Genomic DNA, 21,008 nt, shown 5'->3' on the forward strand with positions numbered 1-21,008 from the left:
CTTTCATCATTACAAACATACTATACGTCGTTACAAAGGGTAGAATCTCCGCAATTCATTCATCCAGTTGATTTTGCAGAAATCATGAGCACCAAACCATAAATCATTGATATTTACCAGCATGGTAAACCTGAGACATAAGAAACACACGGCGACTCCCTACATTTGACGCGGCCATGAAACCGTAATATCTGTCCATTCCTCAATTATTTATATTCCAGTTGTCCGTAAGAATCCACTGATCAAAAGCATCAAAATGGTTTTTCAGAAAATTATTCCAGCGTGTGAACATCATCCTGTGAAGTCCATTTGTTTACCGTCTACCAACTTTGTTCATCAAATAAAATCCAGACTTTACCGGCCGTATCGTTATTTTATCTAGTTCCTGTATGGTGATGTTGGGTATGCTTGTTTTCATCACTTTGCTGGCTACAAAATAAAAGTGTCCACATCTTTTTCTGTTCAGTTTTCACTCCAGCACAGCCTGTGAAGTAGATCGAGCGCTCCCTGTTTGAAGGACCAGTAGGCTTTGTTTACTGTTTTTCGCTGGCTCAGTATAGGGACAGCGTATTGGCTATCGACATGTCAATCACTCAGACTTCTAGCCAATTGTTTAACCTTTCCAACGATGGTGGGCGTGTCCAGGTGAGTTGTGTTTGAGCCCAGAGGTATCACTGCGTCTGGCGACTAGTGGGCTCACTTTACGCAGCGGACATTTACATTTTGTTTGTACGGCAGTTTTCACGGTTTAGAATGGCGAAAACCACAAAGAAAACTAAATATGTCCGGGAAGAAGAGCCGGAACTGATCATCATCATTTCATCATCTGATGAAAGTGAAGACAGTGAGTATGACTCTGAGAGAGAGGAGATGTTCGCTCAGGGACTCGACGACATCTTGGATCGGTGAGTAACGTGATGATCTTTGATCATGTTTGATTTATTTATTTAGCCATGAGTGAAGTTTGATTGAAAGTTAGTGGGTGGAGGGATTTTTATGCTTACAGTGAAAAGTACAGTATACTTTAGCATTTCATAAATGATGCTAAATGGTTAGCGCCCCAGGGCCTAATTAGCCTAGCTAAGCCTAGCTAGCTAGCTAGCTAGCTACTCAACTACTCAACTAAAGTTATGTAATCCTTGTAATCCTATTCTATAATGTAATTCATTTTGAGCCTCTAATTCCCTTTTATTTAGATTTTTTTCATCAAGCTTGTAAACAAACTGAACTAGATCTTCTTCACTGGGAATATTCCCCCAATTCACTCATTCTGTTAATGTTCAGTTATCTTCCTGATGTTTTGGTGTAATATGTAATATCATATATCTGAGTTTATTTGTTTCCTATGTAAATAACACCCCATTGAATTGCATTTATATATTTATTAATTATATTTGATAAGATTTGTGCATTGCATTGTGTTTTGTAGGTCACAGTCTGAAGACAGTGACGTGGATTGGGAGCCTCAAAGTGAGACGGTCCGACGCCCGACCCCCTCTCCTGCTGAAGGCGGTCGTCAGAAGCGCCAACGATCCTCCTCTGCATCCACCAGTGCTTCCTCCCCCGCTGCGTCGTCCACTGCCCCCTCTGGCTCAGGGGACGCTGCAGCTTCTACACCAACTGCTGGACGTTCCCGTGCTGCCAGACGTGCCCGGGGGAGGGGCAGAAGAGGAGGATCCTCCAGAGCACCTCGCTCCCCCGCGGAGGAACAACAGTGGCATGATGTGGGGGATGACGACGTTGAGCCTGCTCAAGTTGCCTTCATGCCGGTGAGACAGCCCGGACCACAGCAGGAGACCAGCGTGGCAACCAGTCCACTGCAGTTTTTCAGACTGTTTTTCACCGATGCAGTGCTCGGGACTTTGATAGCCAACACCAATGCTTATGGAGCAAAGAGGCATGAAGGGAAGAAAGAGGTCTGGCAAAACATCAGCGTAGCTGACATTCTTTCTTACCTTGCCATGGTAATATACATGGGGATGGTCAAGTGCTCTGCGCTGGTGGATTACTGGAAAGGGTCCCGCCTCTATAGCCTTCCATTCCCCCCCTCTGTGATGTCCCGGAATAAATTCCTCAGGATTTCTCGTGCTCTCCACATGAGTGACATCAGAGCAGATGAGGAGAATGCAGCTAAGAGGGGGACACCAGCTTATGACCGCCTGGGCAAGATCAAGCCCCTTTACAGCCAGATTGTCGAAGCCTGCAAAGCCCACTTCCAGCCAGAGCAACACATCACAGTTGATGAAAGGATGGTTGCATCAAAGGCCAGAATCTCCATAAAGCAGTACATCAGGAACAAGCCCACTAAGTGTGGAAACAAACTGTTTGTTTTGGCAGATTCTGGCACTGGCTACACATGGAATTTTTTTGTTTATGAGGGAAAGTCACCCAGCGCTGGAAAGGGACTGAGCTACGACTCTGTCATGTCCCTCATGGACTTCGATTCCCTTGGTACAGGTTATCAGCTTTATGTTGATAACTTTTACACAAGCTCCCAACTTTTTCTGGACCTGCTAAAGAAGAAGACAGGGGCTTGTGGTACCATCCGCACAAACCGGGCTGGTTTCCCCAAGACCACCATCAATGACTTCACCAGGGGCGCTCCTCGGGGGACAATCAAGTGGATCCGGGACAGCGAACTCCTTTTTGTGAAATGGATGGACACTAGAGAGGTTGTCATGTGTTCCACCATTCACAAGGCATTCACTGGTGATACAGCCCGAAGGAGAGTGGAAACAGCTGGGCGGTGGGCGGCGATCGATGTCCCCATTCCAGCACCAGTGAAGGACTACAACCAGCACATGGGGGGCGTTGACCTGTCAGAAGCACTCACTGGGTACTACAGCGCCACACACAAGACAATGAAATGGTACAGGACATTCTTCTATCACTTTCTGGACATTGCGGTTGTGAACGCCCACATCCTGTACCTGCAGTGTCAGAGGGGGTCAGTGACGCAAAAGGAGTTCCGTCAGGCCCTTATTGAGGAGCTTGCAGACCAAGGACCCGCATCAACGTCCCAGCCATGCACAACATGTATCACTGCACCCCCAAACCCAGCAGCATCCCACAAGCTGCAGTATCTCACAGAGGGACAAAATGTGGCTAAGCGGGATGCAGGCAGTGTCGGCAGACGGCTCTGCACGCTCTGCCACAAAAAGACACCCGTTGGCTGTTCGACATGTGATGTTCCCTTGTGTTTTGTTGCCACAAGGGACTGTTTCAATGAGTGGCACACACAGAATGGGATGTAGAAAGGCCCAAAATGTCCACTGCGCATCACAGCGCACTTTTTATGTTTATATTCACAGTACAGTTGTATATACGGCATTTTTGTAGACAAGTTTTCTTCTGCATTTCCACTACTTTTTACTTTTATACACATTTTAGTGTTTTTGTATATTGTTCATATTTAGTTCATATTCTATAGTTTTTGTATATAGTTCATTCATTGTTCATATTTTGTTGATATTGGCACAGTTGTACATACAGTGATAGTGTATTGAAAGATAATAAAATCCTTGTTTGAAATTCAGTTCAGTTCAGTCTGTAATTTTTGTATAATGTTACTGTTCTGTAGTGTCTTGTCACACGACAATATCTCAATCATACTTGCCAACATTGGGTTGTGAAAAATAGGGAGATTTTTTTCATCGGTGTATCGGCCCAAGTAACAAGGTTCCTTCGCCAGGTGTGCGATTTATTTGTCATAATTTCTTGCCTTGTATTTTAAACCACACATGTCCAAAATTCTTAGAACAGTGTTTCCCCTAATTTTTTTTATAGCAGCTGTGCTCTGAGTTGATAACCTAGCAACACTAGGGGGTCAGGGGGTCTGGGGGCATGCCCCCCCCCCCCCCCGGAAAATTTTTTGAAAAATGACCCTTTAAATCTCACCTGCTCGTGAGATTTTTGAAAAGAAAATCATTTTCAGAATTTCAGAATCAGAATCTAAGACATGAGACAAAATAGTGTAGAAGCTGACATTGCTGCTTGAAAATATGTTAACATCCTGAGCATTTCAGAAGTCAGTGAGCCACATGACATGGAAGCTATTGAGAAAAATAATCATAATTTCTGCATATATATTCATATTAAATAGAGGAAGCACTAAAATACAATAACAATAGGTGTCTTACTCGTCCAGTTTACTGATACAATCTGCAGCTGGTTTGGAGTCACTGGGTCACATGACATGAAAGATATTCTAAAAAACAGCAGTTATTTTGTATTAATATATTTATGCTAAGTAATTTAATGACGGTCCCTAAATCAGTCTCAGTGATTCAGCGCGAGGCTCTGAGAGGTGAGCTGACCGTCCTCCTGCTGCTGACACTGGGTGAACCTCAGTAAAGTCTCAGCTGGACCCGAGTAGATATCCACAGAACATCCAAACTGAAACTAACTTCACCCCGGTTCGATGAGTCGCCTGTTGCAGCCTTTGAATAGGATGACGAGGACTTCAGTCACTCAACTTCAACGGTGACTTGTAGAAATGATACAAATAGCAGTAATGACAATAATAATCGATTTCAAGATAACTTGGGGTGTGGTGCTTTAACTGTGTGCAACTTAAATTCGCCATTCGCTCGTGATATTAAACAGACAAAAATCACGTCATCAAAATCAAATGATTTTGGCAGGCCAGGGTTGTCAGATACTGCAGCAAATATAGGGACACAATCTTACTTGTTTCCTTTACTGTAAAATCGGGAGATTAACAGGAGAAATTACTGACCGGGAGCGTCGAGGGAGATAGGGCTAAAAATCGGGAGTCTCCCGCGTGAATCGGGAGAGTTGGCAACTATGATCTCAATATGGCCACCTAGAAGCGTGTGGAAACCTCTCCAACCACCCATCAAATGAATGTGTGAAAAAATGATGTTTTGAATCATGGAGAAAGGTTTTATAGTCACCAAAATGCTTCAGTAATGTTTCCAGTGTCACAGAAGTGAGTAAAAGCATTTGGCACAATTTGGCCATTTGGAGACGTTTTGGAGACGCCAGTGACACCACAAACTAAAACTCCATAACTCCCATAAGCTTAGGCCTAGAAGTCAAAAATGTCATCCAGGTGTAGTTGACAAGATGTAGAAGGTGTGTGGTATATTGCCATATGCCTTACATAAAGCACATTATAGTGATTGTTATTCAAATATGACCTATTATTTTCGAAGACAAAAAAAAAATGAGAGCCATGTTTGAACTGATGTCATTTAGGTTGTGTGTATGGTACCTGACAAATAAGCACATTTTCAGAAACTACAGGTTGTCAGCTTTCAAATGAAGTGTCATACATCCATCTTGGACTTGTAGTTATTGTGTTATAATTAGTATAGGTATGCTAAAAAGGCGAAAATTAACGAAAATAGGTGGGTGTCAAGAGGTTAACCTGCGGTTTTAAGCTCACCTGCTCAGAATTGAACGATGTGTTTCATGCAGCAGTTTGTGATGTTGGTTCATGACATACAACACAACATTAAATACAATTAATGCCACTTTCTTCTCTGAGTTTTCTCTACAGTTACGAGGCTCAGAAGCTCCAACCGAGCAGAGAGAATATAAAATCAACATGTAGAGCATCAAAACTCACTGAAAGACCGAAAGACAGAAGATTACAACATCTTTCTTGTCAGTCAGCTTCTAAACTGCTTGTTCTTGTTGTGAGACTGCATTTTGTTTTACTGAGGAAAAAGACTTGAGATCAAGATCAGCAGATGAAGGTCAGAGAACGGACACGCTGTCATTAAACTTACTAGCAGGTGGACAGAGTGTGTGTGTGTGTGTGTGTGTGCGTGTGTTACCTGGAAATGTCTCCCCAGTACCACTCAGCGTCCTGCAGAGAAATGCTGTTGTTGAAACTGCTGGGAGCAGCAGGAGTCGAAGGCTTGACCGGTTTAGGAGGCAACGCTGCGACAAAAAGACACAGAGAGAAAGAAGACATTTAAAAATGTTTTTTTCTGTTCTTTTCATCGATTGATCGAGATAAGATACTGTATTGGTCTGAGGCCGGGGCGATAAAACAACAGCAATATGTCTCGGCGACGGAGACATCATCGACAGCAGAAGAGTGAAACTATAAGTCAGTTCGTTGGTTTGATATTTTTTGGGGGGTTTGCTTAAGTCGGACAAATATCCGAACACTGTTTGGGTCGGGGTCGTCTTCCTGCACAGCTCACACGCACAACAAACTTATTTTACAAGCTTAAAAGCTTCCAGTCATTGGACCACACAACATGTTACTACTGCTGCTGAAGTGTGTGCACGAGCTCAGCCGCACGTCGACGGAGTAAATAACATCTTTTCAAATCAGTTTGGGATCTCTGACTTTCCATCAGCATCTCATTTATCAAACCACAATTTAAAGAAAAGATAGAAGAAAACTTCAGTCAACAGAAACTGATTCCTCGTCAGTGACGGTGTGAACAAACCACCACATCTTCAGTTCAGTCTGCAGGACGTGTTGGTCTGTGCAGCCTTCTAAGAACAAAAATCAAACAATGTCACGACTCTTGAAATCGAACATTATTTCCTTTATACCAACAGCAAAATATCCAAAGTTACTGTCCAACACTTTCCTGCCTGAATATCAAGATAGAGTCAGGACAGGTGGGAGTAATGTGTTGAGTCACTTCCATTTCACACACACAACACATTAAATAACAAAATAATATTAAATAAAACACAAACTGGAGTGCAGAGAACAGCTAACAACATCAGATGTGAACAACCACAGAGCTCTGCGATACACAACACCGTTAAAAACATCTCGTGTGGTCACTTTATCTGACCAGCGGCTCAGATTAACTGTGATTGTGCGTTTTGTTCGTTCTCGCTCATGTGTTGAGATTCTTGTACACGCGTGTGATCGTGTGGCAGAAACTCCCGATCACGCTGAAATTCAGCAAAGTCCATTTAAAGACTTTCCACAGATGCTGTGTCATTTAACGGGTGCTCAAATCCAGCCAATCAGCTCGCCCGATGTGCAGGTCCGCATGACGCGTTGGCTGAGATCTGGGAGGCTCCTACGCAACCGACTTTTACCCACAAGCCCTTTCTCTGCGCAGGTTCACAACAGCGCTCATGTGCCTCTTCAGAGAAAATGACTCAATACGAAAATTTCCACAAACAGCTTTCACACAGAATCACATGAATGAAATGACATAAACACCACGTAGGACTGAAGTCCACCTGGCACAGGTGCTGGTCCTGGTCCTGGTCCAGGTCTGAGCTCCTACCTGGACTCTGCATGTTAATGTAGCACAGGATCTTGTCTCGTCCTCTCAGCGGCTCGGCCTCGGCCCTGCCTCCCTCCTCTCGCTCCATGTCGGCCTCTAAACCTTCGCCCGCCTCCTCCTGGACGCTTCAGAGGTGAAACTGAACACGGATCCTTCGTTTGAGGATCTCATGATTCTGCTGCCTCCAGCCGAGCGCTCTGATCCTGCCTCGAAAAAACTGACGTCATCTGGAAGGAAACAGGTCCGGGCCTCCAGACGGAGCTCGACGCGTCTGTCTTTTTGACTCTCTCTGTATTTTAAAGACACACTCGACCGCACCGATGACTAAAATCTGCAATATATCTTCTTTTTTTTTTTTTCGGCTCCGTCTCTGCACCTGCAGGCAGATCTTTCACTTCTTCACCTGTGCTCAGTCTCGTCCACAGAGAATCTCCCGGCTGGGAAACATTTTGTTTTTTTGTCTTGCATTAATCCGATTCCTGCAGTCAGTGCTGAAGATTTAGAACGACGCAACTTTCTCTCCGTCCGTCTCCCTCTCTCAGAGCCAGCCTCGGTTCAAAGCTCAGGAGAGCAGCTTGGAGATGTGTGACATCACCGCTGCCCCCAGCCAATCGCGCGATGGCAGTGATATCACCGAGGCAACACCCCCCTCCTCTCCTCTGCTGCATCTTTCACCGTGTGGATGGATGATGTCATCGTTTCAGCTGCTGCTCAGCCTGACCGAGTGACTGATGAACACACTGACTCACAGGAAACCACGGATGAATGAAGGACTGACGGCTGCTCGCTGACTGACTGAGGACTCGTTTAAACAATCTCTGATTGGTTATTAATTCAGTCAATAAATGTGAAACAGAGCAACAGATGAGAGACGAGCAGTGAGAGGCTGAAATCACTCACTGAGGTGCTGGAGCTCAACGCTAACATCAACTTCAAGAACACAAATAAAACCTTCACAGTGACGAAGCAACACGCTGCTGTGCAGGAGAAACAGCTCCTCACGTTAACGAGGGATCAAACATCAGGTCACATGACTCATGAGTGGGAATGCTCATCACAATTTTCATATCAGCTGAAAAACTATTGACACTGCATGTAACAAGTTAATCAAACACCTGGAATCTTCCAGGATATTTTAATTAATTATGCAGCTCTGAAGTGGACCATTGAGGTTTAGCCTGTTAGCATGCTAATTAGCATTAAACAAAAAGTACAGCAGAGGCTATTAAAATATAATGCGTCTGTCTTCAGTTGTGTGTCTGCAGCAGCAGGCAGCCACTCAGGAGAGATGCAGCGTCTTTCAGCTTCGTTTCTGAAAATCTCTCAACTTTTCAGACAGGAACTGTTGACGTCACCGTCGCTCTCTGTGGCGATAATATTCACTGTATTTTTGTCTCAGTCATGTTTAAAACACCAGCTGATCCTTTCAGAAACACTTTTATTCTGCTGCTCCTTTCTATCACAGACATGAAGAGTCAGCAGGATTCATCCTCTGAGAAACATGAGTGTTTGTGTCGATCTGTTTAATAATTATTAAGATGCTTCCGTCTCTGTCAAGGTGTTGGACCAACCAGATTTTCACCCCTTCGGCTGCTAACATGGTTTATTATATTAGAACTGATGAGTATTACTGTGACAAACAGTCTGCAGAGACACTTTATGACAAACAGCATAAAGAAGAAACCAAAGAGACGAAGGATTACAGAGAACACTCAGAGAAATCAAGCTTCTACCAATCGATGATCAATAACACCAGGTGTCATTTACATTAATACCGTTGCCACGACAGCCAAGTTCTATTACCTGTACCGTTAGAATACCTCATGGTTCCTGCCACAAACCTCTCAGATCCATCAGTGTCTCAACAACAACTTCAGCTGCATCAGGAGCTTCAGTCCACCAGCTTATAACAACAAACAGTCAGGAAATCAAATCATCTTCTGATCCCTCTCTCCATCCCATAATCTGCTCCTGATGGAGAATATGACACATGACCTTCGACCCCTCGGATGGAGCAACAGCTGTGACTTGTGACAGTGACACAGATCCAAGTGTGATGCTGCGGCGCCGAGAGAGGAACTGAAAACAATCACTGAGGAGAAAACGACCACGTGAGCGCCGAGCAGAGATCCAACAGACACACACACACACACACACACACACACACACACACACACACACACACACACACACAGTCTTACCTGGTGCAGCCTGGTTCATGTTGAGCTCGCTGGTTATCAGAACCTCCAGGACCTGGACCAGAGGATCCAGACTGGACTCGGGCCTGAACAGAAAGAGACTCACAGTCAGATTCAACATCACTCTCACACACAGAGACAGTGACAAGAACAAGATGGAGGTCAGATGTTGTTGTCTTTAGTGTCTTATAATTTTATGGTTTTAATGTTTAAAGGTGTTTTAATTAATTATTTCAGATCTGAACTCCTTAATCTGTGTTATCGATACGTTACTGTAGATTATCATGATATCATATTTCATTTAATTTCATCGGAATTTAATAAAAGTTTTCTTATTTATTGTTACTTTTATTGCTGTGTGTGTGTGTGCGTGGGTGTGTGTGTGCGTGGGTGTGTGTGTGTGTGTGTGTGTGTGTGTGTCTGTCTGTCTGTGTGTGTGTGCGTGCGTGCATGTGCGTGTGTGTCTGTGTGTCTGTGTGTGTGTCTGTCTGTGTGTGTGCGTGCGTGCATGTGCGTGTGTGTCTGTGTGTGTGTGTGTGTGTCTGTCTGTGTGTGTGCGTGGGTGTGTCTGTTTGTGTGTGTGTGCGTGTCTCTGTGTGTGTGTGTCTGTGTGTGTCTGTGTGCGTGTGTGTGTGTGTGTGTGTGTGTGCGTGCGTGCGTGCGTGCGTGCGTGTGTGTGTGTGTCTGTGTGTGTGTGTGTGTCTGACCCTGCAGCCTGTCTGAACAGCAGCGGGCTGAAGCTCTCTGCCAGGTTTCGGGGGCTCAGCTGGTTCCTGGCGCTGTGCAGACAGAGCCGGGCCAGGTGTCGGACCACACTGAGCAGGGTCAGACCGTACTGGGCCGGGCAGCTGGGCGAGCTGGCCACCCCCCGCAGCACCTGAGCACAGTCCTCCAGGTCCCGGACCTCTGCAGGAGAACAGAACCGTGAACAAACACCAACTGATCAGAGAACAGCACGTCGGGACGAGGAGTCGGATTCTGACCTTGGACTGCGTGAACCATGTCGGCCTGCAGCGAGGAGGGGAGGACCGGACCGGGCAGGTCCTGCAGGAACCGGACCACCCCGTCACACAGGGACGTCACCTCCAGCTGCTCCAGGTCTGTAAACAAACACACCTGAGTTGAACAGGACAGTTTGTACCCAGCAGTGTGTGATCAGCTGGCACAGAACCACAATCAGAAACTTTCATACAGAACCAGAACAAAAAACAGAAACTTTAAACTTTCAAACGAATGAGACGGTCGACAGATATTTATATAAAAAATGTTAATATCTTTACAGCCTCGTTTTGAAAATCTGATTGTAGATCAGTTTTTTGTGAAGTGTTATTATCGAACATGAATATTATATCGATTTATCTCGATATCTAAGTATTGATTTTATTGACAACTTCTCTATCAGCAAACTAACACTTCTGCTTGTTGCACACAGAAGTTCAGCTCAGAGGAGAAACATGGAGGGTTTTTATTTAAACTTCACTGAATACAACAGAGAGAAAGTTATCTGCCAACAGTTCTGATGATCAATTCAGCTTCTTTAAGCAAACAAGTCCAACATCTGTTGTTGCTTCTATTCTTTCTCATGTGTGACATTTAATGAGTCTGCAGACGTTACGTTGGTTTAACATCAGAAAACTGTGTTGAACAATTATTTCATCCTTTTCTAGACTTAACACTGATTAATAATGAAATAACTGCCTGCTGGTTGTTGTAACTGCTGTTTCTTTCCTGTGGTTTGCTTACGAACACGGTTTAGAACAGAACTCTTTACTTTTAGCGGTGCTGACCGGATTATGTCGGAACTACAGCGAAGCGCTTCATATTAAATCAATCTGTGCCAACACGTCTAAACCAGAGTGTGAATCTGTGAAGTTACGATATATTCAGAATATTTTATTCTATTCTAAAGCCTGACCAGGGACAAAGACTGCAAATTAGCTGAAGCTAGACGTCTTGTATGCATCTCATTTTCCAATTTTCTGTGGCAATGTTGTATCGTCCCTGTTAAATAAACATGAAAATAAAATAAATACACAGAAGCAGACAGAGTTGATCAGCAGGAGCAGCTAAATGCAGCAGTTCACTTCAGAAAGTATTTTAATTTACAGACCAACAAGATTCTACTGAAATAAGTCTGACATGATGCGCAAAGTTAGTGGAAATATGAATGATGATAATTCATGTTTAGAAGTGAACAATTAAATTAAATTACTTTTGTTTGTTATCACAGAAAGATTACAGGAGAGAATAAAGACATTTCTTCTTTAAACACACTGAATCACTTCTTCAGGGATCAGTTCAGTTATTCACAGATTATTTGCTCAAAGACTTTGAAGCGATAACAGTTACAGAAGAAGAAGAACTGTGCCGGAGCATCGAGGTGACGACTGACCACGGTTTGATTCCCTTGTTACTAAAAATCAACCTTCAGTTTCTGAGGCAACATGTCTGAAACAGAAACACAAGACGAGTCGTCACCTGTGTCGGCCAGCTGCCGGGTGTCCAGACCTCCTCCGCTCAGACTGCGATACACACTGGGACTGTCCAGACCTGCAACAACCACAACAACCACAACAACAAGCAGACATCAGCAGCAGAAGGTGATCAAACCAACAGCAGCGGTGTGGTGAGTCACATGTCAGTCTGACAGTCAGGGATTTAAAGCTGCATCCAATAATTATATTCTTTATCGATTACTGTGCTCGTTATTTTCATGATTAATCATTTAATGACGTCTTCAAATGTCTTCTTTGTCAAAACGCTTCTTTTAATGCCATAAAAGAGAAAAAGAATGACAAATCCTCACATGTAAGAGGCTGCGAGCACGTCACACGTTTACTTGTGAAATGACTGAAACAACAAATCAATTCTCAAATAAGAGATTTATCGTCTGAGGCGAAGAAACTGCAGCGGTGCTTCCTGCACAACTTTATTTCATTTCTATTCTCTGCCGAGAATGTCGGATCTCACAGCGACGCAGCAAGGACGAGGAAAATCTTTTTAAATAAATTATGCAAGTGTTCCAATTAGTGCTGTGGTTCCTCCTTTTCGGCTCGGCTTCTTGTGGTTCTGCTTCTGTATCTGCGTCTGATGTTACGCTACCAATAACGTTATTTACGTCTTCCACTGCGCTCTCCTCCGTCTCCGCCATGCTGCTTTTCCTCTGTTTACTCCCGAGCAACCGGTGACGTTAACGTTAGCGTAGCTACAGTGCTAAACAAGTAGCCTACATGTTAAAATTACGATAAATATGAACAACAGAGGACTACTGTAGACATTTTTATATCGCACAACGATATATATATCATAACACGCACAACTCTAGTTCCAATAGGAAACAGAAACAATAACAAGTTTAACCTTTAAGTATTCAGATTACAGCCGACACGTTCAGTCAATTAGACTAAATTTAAGCGTCTCACGTGTGAAGAACTTGACTTTGTCTGGTGATGGATTATTAGAGTCAAAACTTCTAATAATCAGCAGATCAATACAGAATGAAAATCACAAGTTGTGATCATCTAATGACATCAGAACCAACAGTGATCCGGTGGCAGCGGGACAGTTCTCTGCAGCGACTGTGTCTACATTAACTTGTAACAGCAGTTAGTTGGCGGCGTGGTACGAGATGTTTAACCAATCAGATGTGTGTGTTTGATACCTTTTGTCTCTACGGCCTCCATCAGTCTGCTGAGGAGGGCCGGCGCTGTGTCGGGGGGTCCAAACTGCTCCGGGAGGTCCGGCAGCACAAAGCCTGAGGGCGCACACACAATGAACAACAACAACACGTCAACACAAGTTCATGTGCACAACGTGTGAGTGAGAACAGCGAACTCAGAAGGCTGTAAAACACAAACGTTTCTCTCTCTGCATGTTCTACAGCTGTCAGATCAGTGTGAGGCGGTGCTGGTGCCGGTGCCGGTCCGGACGAGGATTATGTTGACGGACTTTAAGGAGATCAGACATGAAACCAGCAGAACCACAACTCGGTACAGCAGAACTGCTTTTAATGTGAAAGACTGAAAGCTGCAGGAAGCAGAAAAGTTTTACATGTTGTGTTAAACAGAGACAGGTAACACACACACACACACACACACACACACACACACACACACACACACACACACACACACACACACAGTAAATCTGGCATACACACTTCCTGTGTTCTCCGGTGGCAGCAAAACAGGGTTGAGATCTGTTCAGTCAGCAACCACAACCCTGACTAAACCCCAGTGTGTGTGTGTGTGTGTGTCTGTGTGACTGTGTGTGTGTGTGTGTGTGTGTGTGTGTGTCTGTGTCTGTGTGTGTGTGTGTCTGTGTGTGTGTCTGTGTGTGTGTGTGTGTGTGTGTGTGTGTGTGTGTGTGTCTGTGTGTGTGTATTAAGCTGCTGCTGAGGAAGCAGCTGAGGGAAACTCAAGTATGAGTCACATTGAGGCCGTTTCTTTGGAACAAAATGAGACTTTCATTGATGAAATGATTTATGATAAAAATACTAAAACAATGTAATAACAATAAAAACATACTGAGGAGGTGATGACAGTAAACATGTCAAATACAGGAACAATATAGGCTACTTCTTTGTCCCCGTGGAGAAAGTCCCCAGACTCCCTTAACAAATGTGTCAGTTTAGTGAGTTGTTGAGTTGGAGACACTTTATAAACTCTGTGAAACTCTGTCTCTGACTCATTCTGCATTATTTGGACCTTCTTGTTCATTCAGCAGAAGTTCTACATGAACGTCTTTCTGTCTTTGTGCAGAAACATGGAGTCTGTTTGTCTCAGTGGTGGGTGGTTTGTTTCATAAACAGAGGAGAAGCTACATCTGGTCACTCAGACGGATGATACAGGTGATTATCTGGGCAGAACCAGAACCTCTTGGGTCGCCTCTAACGCCACAAGAGACAGTCACAAAAGTCACAACATCAGTTTGTGTCTTCTGCTCCTGTTTTAGTTATAAATCCTCTGATCACCTGTCGGCTCGTCAGTCTGATTGGCTGTACTCACCCTCTGACTCGGAGTCGGTCCTCACTGATGCTGCAGAGGGCGGTCTGGGTGGGCGGGGCTTCGGTGTGGGCGGGGACATCCTCTTTCTGCCAATAAACTCCACGTATGTTCCCGGGAAGTCGCCTTTTTCCTGTCGGTCAGAGAGGGATGAGTGAGAGACGTAGAGACGTCCACATCCAACAGAAACTATGTGGTTGATACTCCGCTAGAAAATGTTGCTGATGAGTCTGTGATCACGCCGTAACGGGCCGTTTAATGTTCTGTCAGACACAGAGTTAAGGGCTTGTTATCAAAGACATTTGGTGACAGTGTCGTTTAAATCTTACAAATAGGCCGCCTGTCACAATAATGGATGATTCTTGCTAGAGCTGTGCGATACTACGATATATATCGCAGAGCGATATAAAAATGTCTACCGTAGGACATAACCCTCTGTCGTTTATGTCATAATTTTAATGTGTAGGCTACTTGTTTAGCACTGTTGCTACACTAACGCTAACGTACACTATGGTTGTGATTTAATACGGCGTGTAAAGCACAACTCAACGTCAGAATGACTGTTGGATATCCACATTTTAAGTTCAAAACAAGTTTATTGTATGAGAGCGAATGTAACTGCAGCTGCTGCTTTGTGGTGATGTTTTTACGTCACCCGCAAGGACTCGTTTACGGCACCGGTCGCTCGGGAGTAAACAGAGGAAAAGCAACATGGCGGAGACGGAGGAGAGCGCAATGGAAGACGTAAATAACGTTATTGGTAACGTTACATCAGACGCGGATACAGAAGCAGAAACCCAAGAAGGCGAGCCGAAAAGGGGGAACCGGAATTCCATCGTTTGACTTTTGTTTGGGTTTAAAAAGTCAGACACCAACCAGACAACATGAATCTGCAAAACATGCCGCCAACAAACACGTCTAATCTGTTCTACCACAGAGACGGCGAGAAGATGCGACAAAGCACGAACGTTACCTCAAAACCACAAAGTGACAAAAAGAAAAAAAAACATGAAATGAGCCTGAAAGCTCGGAATACTTTCGTTTACAAATTCTTATTGTTTCAACAGTCCTGCAAAAAGTCACAAATAAAAGGAGAAAGTGCCATTCATCCACATGGTTATCAAAACCAGTGCTGAGATGTGACTGATTTGAAATATATCATATATATAGTATTAGAAAAAGTATTATATCGGCATATATATAGTTATAAAGATATAAAATTTTGTCCATTTCACACAGCACTAATTCTTGCAGACTCCTGATCATCTGACGTTGCCTAAATGATTTCTGCTGAACTCAGATTTGTGTTGTGTTAATAAACGTTCTGGTTGTTCATCGTGTTCATGTCAGCCGGGCGCTCAGCCGCCATGTAAGTCTGGGTCTGTTGTTCGTTGGGTCATTCTGTTCTTTACGATTGTCTGTTGTTAAAGTTCGCTTCAGTCGTTTGAATCTTCAGTTACGTTCCCTTCGCTCGGCCAGTTGTGACTTTAAATGTGTTTTATTTGATATTGGATTCGGCTTGAGTGCATTATAAAGGCAGAGAGGTCCTTAGTGCGGCGCTCTACTTCTGCCATTCTAGTTATCATTATAACTGCGGATCTTAAAACGATGAGATAAAAATATAATTTCTTCCCAATTATTTTCTGGGAAAATATGTCGTCTAAGAAAAATACACTGTCTTGACGGCTTGGTTACAAATGAACATCCGTACCAGATTTTAATAATGAGTTTGAAATGGGCCTCTGACTCTGAGATCCGAGGTACCAAACTGATCAGAAGAAACATTATTTATGTGCTTTTTAAGCTGAAATCTTCACAGTAGCTGAAGAGCTAAAGGTGTTAGCGTGCATCGGGTCTGAAGGGAGCGTAAACATCTGGTCTCAGATCAGGTTCTGGTCTCTGATCAGGTTCTGGTCTCTGATCAGGTTCTGGTCTCTGATCAGGTTCTGGTCTCTGATCAGGTTCTGGTCTCAGATCAGGTTCTGCTCTCTGATCAGGTTCTGGTCTCAGATCAGGTTCTGGTCTCTGATCAGGTTCTGGTCTCTGATCAGGTTCTGGACTCTGATCAGGTTCTGGTCTCAGATCAGGTTCTGGTCTCTGATCAGGTTCTGGTCTCTGATCAGGTTCTGGTCTCTGATCAGGTTCTGATCTGCTCTCTCTGCAGACGAGCTGTATGGAGACTTTTATCATCATGGAGGGAGGAGATGATTTACATTTGTGGGTGAAATGTTCCTTTAAGATAACAGGAAAACAAAAACTCTATTTTAAATAAATCAGACAAGAAAACTACCAAACTGCGGCTGCTGATTTTAAACCTCATAAACTGAACATTCAGGTTTTTTTAGCCGTCGGGATTAAAATTGACGAGAACCTGATCAAATGTTGTGAAGAAGTTTAAACTGAGGATTTGTTTTTGCCATTTCACGACAAAGATAATATCAGTAAATGTGCTGAATAATTTACATACACAATGAGAGGAAAGTTTGACATTCAAGGTGATAAGATCAGAGTGAACAGCAGCGTGAGGGGGAGGTGAACCGACTCCTCTTCAAGTTCATCAGGTGTCACTTCAGATTTAAGACACATTTACAGATTTTACTGAAGCTTCCAACATGTCCTCCACAAACTGAACTCTGACTGTCATGATTTCCTGTTTGTGGTTGTTTATCACTGTGTTTCCTTCAAACAGGTGGATTGGAATTTTTAAACAGCTCGTAGGTGTGAAACAGAGCGGTTTGCTCTTGTTTGTGTGAAACTAAAATCAACAGTGAGGTGACGTAAGATGCTGCAGCTTCATTCCAACAGTGATGAGGATGATCATATTCCACCTGTCATTTATACAATAACAATATTTAAGCATCAGTGTGGTGTGCTACCTGCGTGGTCTCATTGAAGCCCGGCAGCCAGCCGATCTCTGACGGTCGTTCTTCGGCTCCGTTGCTGCAGCCGAGCGCCAGCAGCGCTCCTTTGCTGACCAGCAGCATGTCTCCCACATGCAGGTCGATGTCCTCCTCTCTCTCCTTCTTGTAGTCGTACAGCGCTCGGTACTGAAAGCCCTCGGAGCTCATCGTGACGTCTGCTGTCGACGGTCGACTATGGCTTCACAATAACTAACAAAAACAGGTCTGAATAAAAAATATAAAAATAGGGTTTTCTCTCGTCCTGAGTGGATCTAACGTGCAGAATCTACACTGAGTAAATATGGCGTCTCCAGCTGTCTGTGTGTCTCCCCTGTCTCCATGTCTGCTAACGTCGTGTCATCCCTCCAGGCCGAGCCACAGCCGCTCAGTCAAAGCATCCTCGCCGTTCATGAACAGGAGTCTCAGCAGAGGTAGAGGCCACATCTGTGGAGGTGACGACCTGCAAGACGAGAGGAGGGAAAAGTTGAGACGGGGATGCAGAGGACGCTGCTGACACGCTGAAAGTATCTGAGATCTGTCGTTTGATGGTTTCAGTCAATTCTCGGGGTCCAGATTGTCCCGTGTCTCAGATTCTCTCAGATCTGTCAGCTGGATCAGTTTTGGTTTTGAACTGTTGGTCGTCGCCTTGGAAACTGTGATGGATATTTTATTATTTAATGACTTTTTTTTTTTTAGATCAGATGATCAATCTAAAAGATTTAGAGTCAGTGACGAAGATTCACATGAACAGAAACACGCATACAGCGTCCAACATGATGATTAGAACAGAAAAACTAATATTACGAGCTGAACCTGTATTCATGTTTTGGTGCAGATACAGATATGTTGATAATTCGACAAAAACACAGAGATTTTTTGCAGCAATTCCTCAAATGTGGTTAACAAACACAACAACATGTAATGATGGCAGCATATTTTCATTTCAATAAGCCTCTTTCTGCACCAACACCCCCCTGGTAGTCCAGCTAGCTGCACAGCTAAAAGGGCTACCAAGCTAATGGGAGCTAAAGTCATGGATGTATAAAATGAACAGTTAACATTAGTTAGCGGGTATTCTGGTTGATATATTGTTCCTATAGGTTGGAATTCAAGGTGGCCAATTCTAATGCTGATACTGAAATATCTGTGAGAGGCCAGACGACACATCGGTTGAGCTCTACAAAGAATTATACGACTATATCACAAAAATGCATCAAAGACACAAGAAAGAGTCAGACATCTCATCCTAGAGATGACGGCTGTGAAACGTAACGATCAAGCAGAACGCCCTGCACATAAATCTGCATCATCGATACACAACGATGTGGAGAGGAGGAGAACTTCTGCTCTTTGTTCTTCACGGCAAAAAGGTTATTTCAACAATTTTAGTGGTTTGTTACACTTCGGGAAAACTTGCTCTAATGAAACATAAAAACACACTCAGGTGTGTGTTGTCGACTCGATGGATGGATTCCAAAACGACATTCTGTCACTTTAACTAAACTGAAAATATGAACCAGCAATAAAACAATAGTTTGTTTAAAATGATATATACACCAGGAAGTTAGTGATCTAAAGACAGCTGAAATTATTCATTTATTAATTGTCAATTATTGAATTCATAGACAACTAGTCTGATTATCGATTCATCATTTTTGAATGACTTTATTGAAAATACTGGCCAAAATTCTCTGATGTCAGCTTCTTAAATGTGAATATTTTCTGGTGTTTTTCTTCTTCTGTGGCAGTAAACTGAATATTTTGGGGTTCTGGACAAAACAAGACATTTTAAAGATGTCGTCTTGGGTATTTTCTGACATTTCATCGACCAAAAAACTAACTGAGGCGACAGATGATGGAATAATCGATGTTGAAAATGAAAAATAAATTTTAATTTTTTAAACAGTAATGCAAAATATTTCCAGATGCTCAGCTGAGAGGATTTCTCACTTTTCATCATCTTGTTTGAAGTTTATAAATCACACAATTAATTAGAAAAAAAAGGATATTAAAAATATTGGCTAAAAGTAGAAATAATCTTTCACTACTGCCAGATATTAAACAATTTCCACCTTAGAGAAACTGGAACATTGTTGCTTGACAAGGGATTTTTTAAAGAAGACTCAATAAAAAACAAATCGTTTCCCTGACTTAAGAATAACTAAGTGGTGGTTTAAGGACTAATATGCACCTGTCATTTAAACCTTTGCGGTAACGTTCCGAGGATAATCACTGAAAATCTGACAAGCAGACTGAATTTAACCTAAAGGAATTTCACAGCACATAATTAATAACGCCGAATAGACAAACACGAAGTCTAACATGCAACAGTATAATCAGTATGTGTAAAACATATATATTTAACAGCTATAAGCTACGATATAAACTAAATAAGTCGAGTTTGAAAGCGGCTTTCGTTAAGAAAAGAGTAAAGGTACGCGAAAACGGATGAGACTGAACATTTGAGGTACTTTCTGATTACCGACCACAAACACACAAAGCAAGAGTTTGTATTCCATTCTTATCTGCGCTCCAAAGGTAATCATTGAGCCCAACTCTCCAAAATGTAATAAAATACAGTGATAAAAGTACAGACATGAAGCACAGACGCTCGGAGTCCCTCCAGGAAACGGGAAACGACAATGCATGCCAGCGCTAGCTTAGCCAGCTAGCTTGTGCCAGTCGCCTCAACGTCTCACCTTTTAGTTTTTCACCAATTAAAACCTCCAGCGGAGAAAACAGCGGACGCCATTGCGGAGCAGCGAGCAGACACGACGTCCAGGTGTTCCCCAAACTGAAATATTCCGCTATTTTCTCGACTATTTGTCAAGATGAAGACACTCGTGTCTCATCCGTCGGATTTCTTTCTAGCTGCTACACTGGTGTCAAGCTAGCACAACGCGTCAAACCACTTCCGGTACGCTCCGTCAAAGTAAATCAGGTTCCATGGCATACAAAGACAAAGACTTCTTGTAAAGGCTTGTTTATTGGGTAATACATCCATCCGTTAGAAAACATTAATTACAATTTAAAGTACACGTTGCTCTATAAGTCTACTTTAACGAAACCAGCGAGGAGTCTATACATAACAATGTAAAGCGAGTGGAAATTAGTTTCCGGTTGGCTTTCAAAGTAAAACACTTCTGGCCAACATGTGTTGCAAAATTAATGCGTGTCGCAGAGCACCCGCGACAAAATAACGTTCTTTTCCGAGGGTAAATGTTTGAAACCCGTTCTTCCTCTCATCTTGTTTCACAATCTTATATTTAGAGCACGGTTTCGCACCGTTACGAGGCAATAAACAGGGATTTAAGAGATTACACCCGATTACAGCTGGACAAGGGAGGCAGGGCACTGACGTCACATCCGGTAACCTAGATTTTAATGCAGCGCTGTCAAGACAGGGGACCATGGCAACAAAAGAACGTGTGTGTGTGTGTGTGTGATGGGGGGTGTGCTGTATTCATGCTGCCCTCATTTATTCAGGTCTTATACAAGCAGCAGTGTGTGTGTGTGTGTGTGTGTGTGTGTGTGTGTGTGTGTGTGTGTGTGTGTGTTTGTGTGTGAGATGCAGGACCAGTTATTTTCTGTGTCAGTAGAAAGCAGGGTGACTCCCGTATCATGTGACTGCTGCTGCTGTGGCTTTTCCAGAACACACTGCTCATCACA

The 21,008-nt window shown here is 43.4% G+C and overlaps 2 protein-coding genes across 4 annotated transcripts in view; one reads left to right on the forward strand and one right to left on the reverse strand.

Moving 5' to 3' along the window:
* LOC115581341 (phosphatidylinositol 3-kinase regulatory subunit alpha-like) overlaps positions 1-20,255 on the reverse strand; it is a 29,478-nt gene extending 9,223 nt beyond the window's left edge. Inside the window, exons 1-9 of one of the 2 annotated variants that reach the window (XM_030416361.1) lie at positions 20,039-20,255; positions 17,316-17,799; positions 14,443-14,572; positions 13,098-13,190; positions 11,915-11,986; positions 10,420-10,536; positions 10,144-10,342; positions 9,440-9,522; positions 5,805-5,910 (exon numbers count right to left, since the gene is read on the reverse strand). In XM_030416361.1, the coding sequence (XP_030272221.1) occupies positions 5,805-5,910; positions 9,440-9,522; positions 10,144-10,342; positions 10,420-10,536; positions 11,915-11,986; positions 13,098-13,190; positions 14,443-14,572; positions 17,316-17,507 (992 nt within the window). In that variant the 5' untranslated portion in view covers positions 17,508-17,799; positions 20,039-20,255. Of the gene's footprint in view, positions 1-5,804; positions 5,911-7,238; positions 7,949-9,439; positions 9,523-10,143; positions 10,343-10,419; positions 10,537-11,914; positions 11,987-13,097; positions 13,191-14,442; positions 14,573-17,315; positions 17,800-20,038 lie in introns of those variants that run through there. The other variant, XM_030416362.1, reaches the window with a different exon arrangement.
* Positions 1-21,008, forward strand: part of LOC115581335 (GTPase IMAP family member 8-like) — a 451,552-nt gene that overhangs the window by 224,900 nt on the left and 205,644 nt on the right. The gene's annotated exons all lie outside the window — the stretch shown is intronic.

This window comes from Sparus aurata, chromosome 5, assembly GCF_900880675.1.
Source record: "Sparus aurata chromosome 5, fSpaAur1.1, whole genome shotgun sequence".
Classification (NCBI taxonomy): domain Eukaryota; kingdom Metazoa; phylum Chordata; class Actinopteri; order Spariformes; family Sparidae; genus Sparus; species Sparus aurata.